The 10,508-nt window shown below is 42.7% G+C and overlaps 1 protein-coding gene across 1 annotated transcript; it reads left to right on the top strand.

Moving 5' to 3' along the window:
• The first annotated feature begins 162 nt into the window (after positions 1-162).
• Positions 163-10,105, top strand: pptc7a (protein phosphatase targeting COQ7 a). The gene is made up of 6 exons (XM_021621278.3): positions 163-971; positions 2,778-2,957; positions 3,857-4,055; positions 6,449-6,572; positions 6,707-6,836; positions 7,131-10,105. Exons 1-6 carry the CDS (start codon positions 770-772, stop codon positions 7,187-7,189), a joined length of 894 nt encoding a protein of 297 aa, XP_021476953.1. The 5' UTR covers positions 163-769; the 3' UTR covers positions 7,190-10,105.
• Positions 10,106-10,508: the final 403 nt, after the last annotated feature.

The following is a 10,508-nucleotide window of genomic DNA, read 5'->3' as shown; positions in this document are numbered from 1 at the left end:
ATATTACAAAACTAGCAAACACGTTTTTTTTCTCTAGGCAAAACCCACTTGACTTTAGTGTCAAGGGCAGCATTAGAAGTACGGTATGAAAAGGTCACTGGGTCACACTCGAGGCTGTTTGCCTCCAAGTTGACATTCGCCTTTCCTGCCACAAGGGGTGTCGTAAAATCCATCAGAATCCTCGCAAGGCGTAGAAGCCATCATGTTTTTCTGCTACACATTTAAGTTTCATAAACCTGAAATGAATTATTCGAAGGGGATGCTTTTTTTCAAAAGTAAACATTTATTAAAAAACAAAAGTCATGGATGATTTTCAGGGTTAGAAGAACTGAGGAAACTCAAATTGTGTAATGAGATGTGACGTCAGCCCAGTCACAAGACCACAGAGCAGATCACTCTGGCTCGCTCCCCCAGCATGTTTCAGAAATGTGGTAGGTTGTTCTACAGGCACAATGGCTGCAACGAACTCCGAACTTCTCTGGGAATCTGGACTTGTGATATCCTTCGAATTACGGAGCAGTTGTTACTGATTTGGCAATAAATATTGTATTAAACTAAATAAAGAATAAGTATCGTCTGGGCTTTCGCATCAGCTGGCGCGCTGGTTTGTTTTGTTTCTGCGTGGCGAATGTTAACGTTAGCTAGCTAACTAAGCAGTACAGTATCAAGCTAGCGAGTCAAGATTGTGACATTGGAGCTAATATAGCTAGCTAACACCTAGGTTGTTTCTAGCTTGGTACTCAGTATAGTGGGAGCTGGTGTGTAGGTGATGTTCTCCGTACTTTCATACGGTAGACTGGTTGCCAGAGCAGTAATTGGCGGACTCTCTCAAACGGATAGCCGCGACTACAGCCTGGTAACAGCAAGCTGCGGGTTTGGGAAGGATTTTCGGAAGGGTATCTTGAAGAAAGGGATGTGCTACGGCGACGACGCTTGCTTCATTGCACGACATAAATCTGCCGATGTTTTGGGTGAGTAAACAATGCCTGGCATTGACAACTATTTTATAACGTGATGATATAACCGGCCTGGTTGTTTAGCTAACTAACATGCCAGACAGTGCACCGTTGCTAGTTACAGTAGCTAGTTTGCCTTAACTACGTTTTGTAGTATCAAACAATAACAAACCAGGGACACTTAGCATGGACTGTTTTGTTTGATCATGATGCACAATACGCTAACTAGGTTGCTATACTATTGGCTTAGTTTCAAGCCAAGCAAATACAATTACATTTGGGAAACGCTGTCCTAGAGGTCAGAGCTGCCTGTAGTAGTTTGATAATTGTAGTGATAGGGGGGCAGCCATAACCAAACGGTAACCAGTATGTACACATTAATAAATAGATTAGAAAGATGAACATTGAGAACTTATTTATTGATTTCTTGTTTTTCACTATAACTAGGCTACAACCAATCAGTCCCAGACAGACTTCATTTTTCATTCACACTTTACCCCATGTCAGAACTTATATGGTGTACCTACCTACCTGGTCCTGGACCTCAGAAGGTCACTATGTTACAAAACGTTCAGATATTAATGTAGTGTAGAACAGACATGATCCTCTGCCTTGTAAAATAAGGAACAGGCTCAACACTAAATAACAGCACATCTATCAGTAGCATTCTAGCCCAGTTCATACAAGTATGACAAACACACTTGTACCTCCTGATCCCCACCAAGACTGATGGTTGGTGTCTCAGATTTGACATTATCATATTGATAGACAAACCAATAGTTCTGCTGCAAATAGTCACATGTCTGTAGCCCACAGTTTAAAGGGCATTGTACATTTTTAGTATCAGGTAAGCTAAACTGTGAATGCTGCTTTATTGGTCATGTGGCTAATTGACTAATTGCACTGTAATGCTAGAAAGTTCAATGCTTTTGCATTAAAGCTATGATTTCAGGTAACACTGGCTTTAGAGAAGAGTAGCCTTTGTAAGCTATCAAAACAACTTAGAAAATGTGATTCAGAAATCCAGAGGTAGCCTAACCAAAGCCAGAATATCCTCCTTGACTTGTTAGAAAATCCCACTGTCCACTTGAGCCTATATGTCCTCTGTGTGGCTTGGAAGGAAGCTGTGAGGCAGGCCATGTCTGACTGTTGTCACATCAGTGAGCCAAAGGTTGGCAGGGAGAGAGTGAGACGACCCTCCTTGTATGGTCACAGCAAGAGCTGATTCTTGTGTCTGGGAAGCAGCTGGAAATAATTGCATTCCTAGGAAGAACTTGGACTGCCAGACCAACAGCTCCCATAATAGGCAGAGGTACATTTCAATAACCATAGAAACCAAATGTTTCAGGGTTTTAAGCAGTGTGATAATGTGACTGCAAGCTAGTGTATGGGCTTGTTGATAATGTAATGTGACTTGACAACTGCAGACAACATATGCTTCAGATAGCTATCAGTAAAAATGGTTTATATGTACCAGACTGGCCAAATTATCAATGGAGATTATTCCAGGAAAAAGTTTAGTGAGAAGCATGTCAAAGAAGTGCTTATTCTCTGAAGCGTCCCTTGTTTCATTCTAAGCACTGTCTTGCTCTATACACTTGGTGTTTTGTTTTAGTGAAAGTGCCCATTGTTTCTCCTGTCACAACTGTGTGAAGACGTCTAGTACTTGTTTCCGATTAATATTTTCCATTGTCGGAAAACTGTCTTCTTCTGGGAATGTCTTCGTCAGGAGTGTTAAGAATAATCAGAATACAATCTTGATTCTTTCCTATCCTGTTCTCCTCTATTGAACCAATACCTGACTGTGTGTGGTTTCATCAGGTGTGGCAGATGGAGTGGGTGGTTGGAGAGACTACGGTGTGGACCCATCACAGTTTTCAGGGACCCTTATGAAGACCTGTGAGCGGCTGGTAAAGGAGGGACGCTTTGTTCCAAGCAACCCTGTGGGCGTCCTCACAAGCAGCTACTATGAGCTCCTACAGAACAAAGTGCCTCTGCTGGGTGAGTAAAGGCAGCCCTGGAGGATCAGTGTTTTGTGAACCTGGAGGCTGGTGCAAAAGGAAATCACTAGTGTCTGCCTCATACTGACTAGAATAGGCATTTACAATAGAGAATACGGTCTTAAAGCAGTCTTAGAATGGTCTGTTTTCAGTCTGCATGGTTAGGCTAAGTGACATGTGAGGTGCTGCTATTTAGATAGGATATTTGCGTGATGAGTCAGAGACCTGCTGCATGCCTCTATCCTGGGAAGTGTAAAGATGTGGAGAAGCCTATCCCCGCCAGAATCTCATCTTGATCCATTGCTTTGCTAGAATGGAGCATGCGGAAATGTGCAGGACAAAACAAATGGAGAGTGAGGAGTCAAGCAGTCCGTGTCGTCAGTCTGTACTTTTCCATCCCAGCTCATGTAGAAGAGAAAAACAAGTCAGTATTGTATTTTTCCAGTGCTGAGGAGTACGGTCGTGAGGCCAGCAGTAATTGTATTACTATTGAAAAAACACACAAGAAAGGGAGTGAGAGTAGGGTGAGTCAGAGAGCGTGAGGGGTTGTAGGGAGCTCCCATAGAACATTCTGGTGGTCCAGATGACTCATCAGCAGGGTGTGGCTGCACGCGGAGCCATGTTTTCGCCGGTTCGGTTAACTTTTATGTTTCCTTAAATGTTATCCTTTCCAAATGTTTCTCCTCCTGAAATGTATTGACATGCCTTCCTCTTCTAACCACAGGTTTAGCTACAGTATGATCATGATATAAAGCAACCCAACAAAATCACTACTCATAAATCATCCCAACCAATTTATAAATTGTTCAATGGCTCTATTCGACTTCATTTGTTACAAATATAATCAGGATGTAGGGCGTGCCACCCATATATTTATCATCTTGTGTTATCTCCTTCCAGGCAGCAGCACGGCCTGCATCGTGGTGCTGGACCGGCAGAGCCATCGGCTGCACACTGCTAACTTGGGAGACTCAGGCTTCCTGGTGGTGAGGGAAGGAGAAGTGGTGCACCGCTCTGACGAACAGCAGCACTACTTCAACACCCCCTTCCAGCTCTCTATCGCCCCACCCGAGGCAGAGGGGGCCGTCCTCAGTGACAGGTCAGTTTTGTGGCCCTGCCGAAGCCATATTTTCTATTGTAAAGAAGCTGTGTAGCTATGTTTTTGGTTTTGAAGCACAGAGTCTCTGCATTGGTTCTGCCCTTGTGCTGCTCTCTGGTCTGTCCAGTTCAGTGTCGATGCAGCATTAGTGAGTGTCAGTACTACCACATGGGGGCCATGTGCTGCTTTCTCTCCTTGTGTAGGCATGCCAGCAGCAGTAGTGCTGCAGACTCCAGTGAGGCCGGTGTTGGCTCCCTGCCACCGTTTTAAGCCAGGCCAAAGTCTCAACACACACACACACACACACACGTGTCCTCATGGCCCTCCTCACAGCAGCCTCACTGCCCTTCTCACAGCAGCCAATCCCTGGTCTGCTTACCCACAGGCCTTCTCAACCCAGTAATCTAGAACAGGGAGATTATTTAGAGCTGCTCATGTGGGTTTCTCTAAACTGGTGTGAGGTGGAACTGAACTGTCACTGTCGTAAATGTAGCTGATACACAGCATAGTACCCGTAGAACAGGCCTATTCACAACCGTAGCCTCATCATACATACCTATTATAAAATGGCTTGGTTTTGCTCAGTGCATAGGATATCTCCATGACTTATCTCTATACAGAATAAACAGATATGGGCCCGGTTTCCAAAAAGCATCTGAAGGCTAAGTTCATCGTTAGAACCTTCGTAGGAGCATCGTTAAATCTCTGAATTGTTTCCCAAAACCATCCTTACCAAAGTTGCACTTGAAAACGCTTGTTATTTACCGACTGCCTTAGACCACTCGTGGAACAGCTAAGTGAGTCGTTAGATGCGTTTTTCCCTACCGTGTCACTTTATACACAGAAGATCTCTGCTAAACATAGAATCAAGATGTTTATCTGCCTCTGCGACTGCTGATAACTTCACAACGAAGTCGACTACAAATACAACGTTCACATTGTCTTTGCAATTATTACAAACAAGCAAAGGATAAAAAGAGAATTCAGTCATCTCTGTTTTCAATTTGAAGTAAAAGATAAATAGCCTACTTGCAGTATAGCCTATATATTTCAATGATATGGAAATACATTTCATGTTCATTCAATTGAGTTTTATTTCTCTGTTTGGCTTACTGTCAATTTTTTTTCCCTCAATATATTTAATGATGTGCCAAATCTTGATTTAATGCATATTATAGGGTGAGCATTAGAATAAGCCGCCTCAATATTTGTAGCCTTAGGTGATATCTCTCCTAAGAGCTGATCCGTTGTCAGTATTGTGGAATAATTCTAATGTTAAGGTCAGATTTGAATGGAGAATTCTGATCCGAGAGCAGCGTTACCTTTTGATTCTCAGTATCGTCACATGCCTCAACGACGCACTTAGTGAGCGTTCTCTCTGCGTGGTGTTTTGGGAAACTCATGTTACATCTTCAGCCATTGTCGGAAAGATGCATCGTTAATACACTCGTAAGCCTAAGTTCCATCGCGTTTGGGAAACCGGGCCCTAGTCAGTCCAAATTTCGGACCTATTTGACGTGGCCCTGTTGCATACAGGCTGGAAATTGTAGTCTTTCCATGAGCTAGAGGCGGCAGTATTTTTACCATTGATAGTATCATATTCGGGGTCATAAGCGTTGTGATTCTGTTGTAGTTGGTGGGAAGACTCTACGTTCATTTAATTTAGAGCTAAATCCGTGATTCCTTAATAGTGATTATTTTGAAACGTAGCGCTAAAGCCTCAATGTAATGTAGGACTGTAGATCGAATGGTGGCTGGGTTACAGATGGTTTCTAGAACAGCCATGAGTGTCGGGGAGTCTGGGGCAGAATGAATGTCGCCTTCCAAGAACTAAACTTGATACTGCACATGGCTCTGATCTACTGTATATGTGTGTATCAGTCGCACATCAACATTACAGCAGTTCCTTACAACTTCCCATGACGGCCAAGGTGTGCTATTCCTTAGATTATTTTCCACCATACCTGTGCAATTTGTTAGCAGCAGCATTTCACAGCTGAAAAAGTAGTCAGTTGAAATGTATAACTGCATTGCATGATTTCTATAAAAAAAAATGTACTTCATTCCAGTGTTTGACACAGTGATCTGTAGCCATGTCTAACCTGAGGTGTGTGCCTGAGTCTCATAGTCAAGACAGGAGACCGAGCAGCAGTGTCAGTGATCTAGGCTAATGAAAGGCTAGAGGCACAGATTAAACTGGGCTCAGACAGGTCAGATTTCCTTCCTGGAGGGGGGTATGAGAAGGGGGAGCAATTGGATAATGTTTGCAATTTGGTTAAGCACTTTAACGCTCCCTCTCTAATGGGCACTATATGATCAGGATATTTTAACTCATGTTCCACAAGACTGTTATTTCCCCGCTACGTTGTGTTAAGCTCTCTGTGCCCCCTCAGTCCCGACGCTGCAGACAGCTCCTCCTTCGATGTCGAGTTGGGGGACATAATTCTCACAGCCACAGATGGCCTCTTCGACAACATGCCCGACTACATGATCCTACAGGAGCTGAAAAAACTCAAGGTACACCCTCGCATAAACCCGTGCCGTACTCGTGTACAACAAACAGGTTTACTGTTTCATTCTGCAGAGTATTGAAGTGGAGGAACAAGACATTGAAAAAAAAACTAAGACACTCCTCCATTTTGTTTTTGCAGAACACCAACTATGAGAGTATCCAGCAGACAGCCAGGAGCATTGCAGAGCAGGCCCATGTTCTGGCATACGACCCCAACTATATGTCGCCTTTTGCCCAGTTTGCCTGTGACAATGGACTGAATGTAAGAGGTAATGATCATCACTTTTATCACTTCTTCCTGCAAGTGGAAATTGGAAACAAAGCCAAGGTAGTCCTCATTTCATAGTCCATTTGCTCCATTCATACCCTGCTTCCCTTGTGAATGGTATCCAGGCTGAGAGGGCTGCTCTATAAATCAGGAAGAATGACACCCAGTGAGGAATAAGAAGTGTTTTATTAGTGTTCCTTCCATTGCTCTCAGGCTGCTTCCTTTTGGAATGATGAAAATGAGAGATTGTTCTCACACTCATCCTTCTGACTGCATCTCTTTCTCTTCCCCACAGGAGGAAAGCCAGATGACATCACCGTGTTGCTGTCAATAGTGGCAGAGTACACAGACTAGAGACTGTATTGAGGCTAGGAGGGGAATTAGGAGAGTTTCCTCTTGCCATCTGTCTCTTGAAGATGTCAGACTGCTTTGATTCCTGCTGGTGGGGATTAGGGACTAGTGTTGGTGGCTGACTGAGCCCACCTTCGGCCCCCTGAGATAATCAGTCCTATTTCTCAGATGGAACACTGACAATACATGCAGTTCTGACATCTCTGGTTAGAATACCCGCTGCAAAGGATCTATCTGGGAAATGTCCCAGTTGTCATTGACATAATCCCCGTTCAGTGGGATGAAGGACATCAGCATGTTGGAGATGAGGCTCTGGCTCTCACATTATTTTTGGACTTGGAGCAAAGCTCAGGATGGAGAGAGAGAGAGAGAGAAAGGTGGTCAGTATTAGCCAGTCAAAAGCGTCAGAATTGAAACTCTGTGAATCATGCCAATGAGGGTTAATCACAGGAACCGAGCTGATTCCAGACGGGAAGTAGCATCATACCATCAAGTCGAAACGATAGGGCCATGAAAACGCCACTTTTACAGTGACTCACCTTACACAGAAAAACAAACAATTAAAAGACGTTGAGGGCAAAACAAATATGCGGGTATAAGGGCATGCATCATTGTGATATTAAAGGATGTTAGAATGTTTTGGTAGATCTGTGGGAAAGGGACTACGTGGTATTTTAAGTTGTTTGACTGATCTAAGGGGTTGTATGAAGACGAGGTGCAGTTGCCACATACTTTGCCATGTCAGTACAATTTGGGTCAAACACAGACCAAGTGAATCATTTCTAAGGATGTGAAATGTTAAAATAACTATTTTTTTGAAATGGCTTGATGTTTCTGTCAAACCTGTTCTCTGACCCCTGCTGCGACGCAAAGAGTGAGTGACTGCAAGTGATGTTGAAGGTTGTTATGTGTGATAGAGTAACCTGGAGGCTGTCGCGTGTCAGATGTTCATATTGTATACATACGGAATGGATGGGTTTTGTGTAGGCTACACCGCTTTTTTTATATCCACTGGGATGCAATGGTAACAACCATTTACGCACAAGGTTAAAGAAAGCATATCTAAAAGTTCACAGTGGATGTTGGTCAAGTGACCAAGCAGATATCATTTTATTTCTGCTTTGGTTTGATGGGGGTGGGAATCTGGACTGTTTCAGTTTAGCTTCAGGGAAAATTGTTCACAATCAGAATTTCTCAGTTGTCCTCGCTGTAAAGCTCCAATGGCACATTTGATGAAGTCTTATGAATCAGGTCACTAGTGTTTTTATTTAATTTAACCGATTTTCATTTTCTTTTTTGCTGCAGTCAAAAATGTGCACTTTGCATTTACAACATAACTCATGTGCAGAAACATTTTAAGAGTGACATTTCCTTTGTAAAGGAAAATTCCACCACAAAACTATCTTTTGGTTATTTGTTTCAATAGTCCCGAAATGTATTGCTTGTCAGCAATCAAGTTAAGATAATAAAAAATAAAAAAACATCACCACTTGATGCAAAACACAGATTCATATGATGCAAAATGCATCATACATGGATGATTTTTGTATTTTCAAAACTATATTGCTGACAAGAAAAACATTTTGGGACTATGAAACGAATACCAAAATATTGTTTTTGGGTGAGGTTTCCTTTAACATGTACTATGTACATGTTGATTTATGGAGCTGATGTGCCTTGTATCAGATGTTATTGATAGTGGCAAAATTGTGTATCATATTGTTCCCTAAACCCCACACTGTGTCAGCTCTGGAGACAGAGTAGAAATGGACAAGTAGCCATATGATTCACACTTACTTTCCCATCATGCCCTGCTGTCTTAATGCTTAATCTGCGCCATCTGATGGGAGACCTCTCGTTCCCTTTCAATGTGTTCAATGCCTTTCACCATGGGACACATTCAAATTTGAATGGTCAAGCTATTTATTTTTAAGGGAGGGGGGGGGGGAGCATGACAAATTATCTTAGAATCCTTAAAGGCCCAATACAGCTGTTTTATATCAATATCAAATTACTTCGACACAATTAAGTACATCATTACTGTAATAGATTTCCATAAAAATTTGAAAAAAATAGCATTTTAGAAGTTTGGAACCCGCACCTCTGATTCACAGGGGTTGGGTTAAATACCACATTTCACTTGTACAAGGTATCCCCTTTTCCCTTTCTTTGTTCTTAGTCTATTAACCAATTTACCGCATGGTGATTTTACCATGGAAAGCCCAAACTCCTGCACATGCAAAATTGCTGATTATAAGGTCCTGTGCAGATAGGAAATAACAAATCTCACTTTTGCAGAGTTTCATCAGCTATGATACGATATAATACACAGGAAAACACCATTTTGACTGCACTGGGCCTTTTAACAAGGTTCTGTGTATCAACTGTAATACCCCTTGGTTTTCTTTCTGTTGATGTCATGGTGTTCCCTCACTACAGGCTACTGTCCTGCTTCAAGGGCTCTCCCCTAACTAGGAAAATAATATCTATGCCGGTGCTGACCGATGTAGGGCTATCAGGTGTTTTATGACATAAAAAAAACCTAAAGGACTTAATGCCCTGCATACATTTCTTACTGCGCTGGGAGTTGAAACACACCTGCACTGGATGGCCCAAATGTTTTCGCAAACATCATGGCACTGTAGAGATGGCCAAGAACCCCACCAGCCTTAAAATACAAGCAATTCTCCCTGTCAGACGGCACTATATCAAAGCTTCTCCATGATGTCCATATCCTGCTCCACACTGACTTAGTGACCTGCCAGTACCCCTGTTCTGTTGGCCAGTTCTAGACTTCAGTTAATCGTTATGTTCAAAAAGCAACGTTTGTTACAGTGAGCGCTATATTTTGTATATACAGTTCAACAATGCCATGTTTTCAAAGCTGTAACATATTTCAATAAAGTACAGTATTTATTACCCTCGTTCTTTTCCTTTTAACCAGACCCTTGTCACATGTTTTTCTGTGTCAATATTGTTTGTTCAGTGGTCTCTGCAAGGTATTTGTCTACTTACACAGTAGACTGAACAGTTCCTGAGGTAATGAAAACATGTAGGTCAAAAGCATCTAGAATCAGAACACGGCTACCCCCCCAGTGAGGTAGGCCATGCTGCTACACGTGATAGATCATCTTTATGCAGTCTTTCCCTTTGAAGGTGGAATCCTACTGTTCCCTGCCAGGCAGCATATCCCTGCTCTGACTCATCCATTCCTCTGTCTCAGCAGGGGCCACAGTGGACTAGATTCAAGTGTTTCCCTCGCAGCTGTCTGCTCTTATGCAACTGAGGGGACTGCCTGAAGCTACATGAAAAGGCTCCATGT

This window comes from Oncorhynchus mykiss, chromosome 11 (genome assembly GCF_057628025.1).
Source record: "Oncorhynchus mykiss isolate SJ-2025 chromosome 11, ASM5762802v1, whole genome shotgun sequence".
Taxonomy (NCBI): Eukaryota; Metazoa; Chordata; class Actinopteri; order Salmoniformes; family Salmonidae; genus Oncorhynchus; species Oncorhynchus mykiss.
This window is presented reverse-complemented; position numbering and strand designations above follow the sequence as displayed.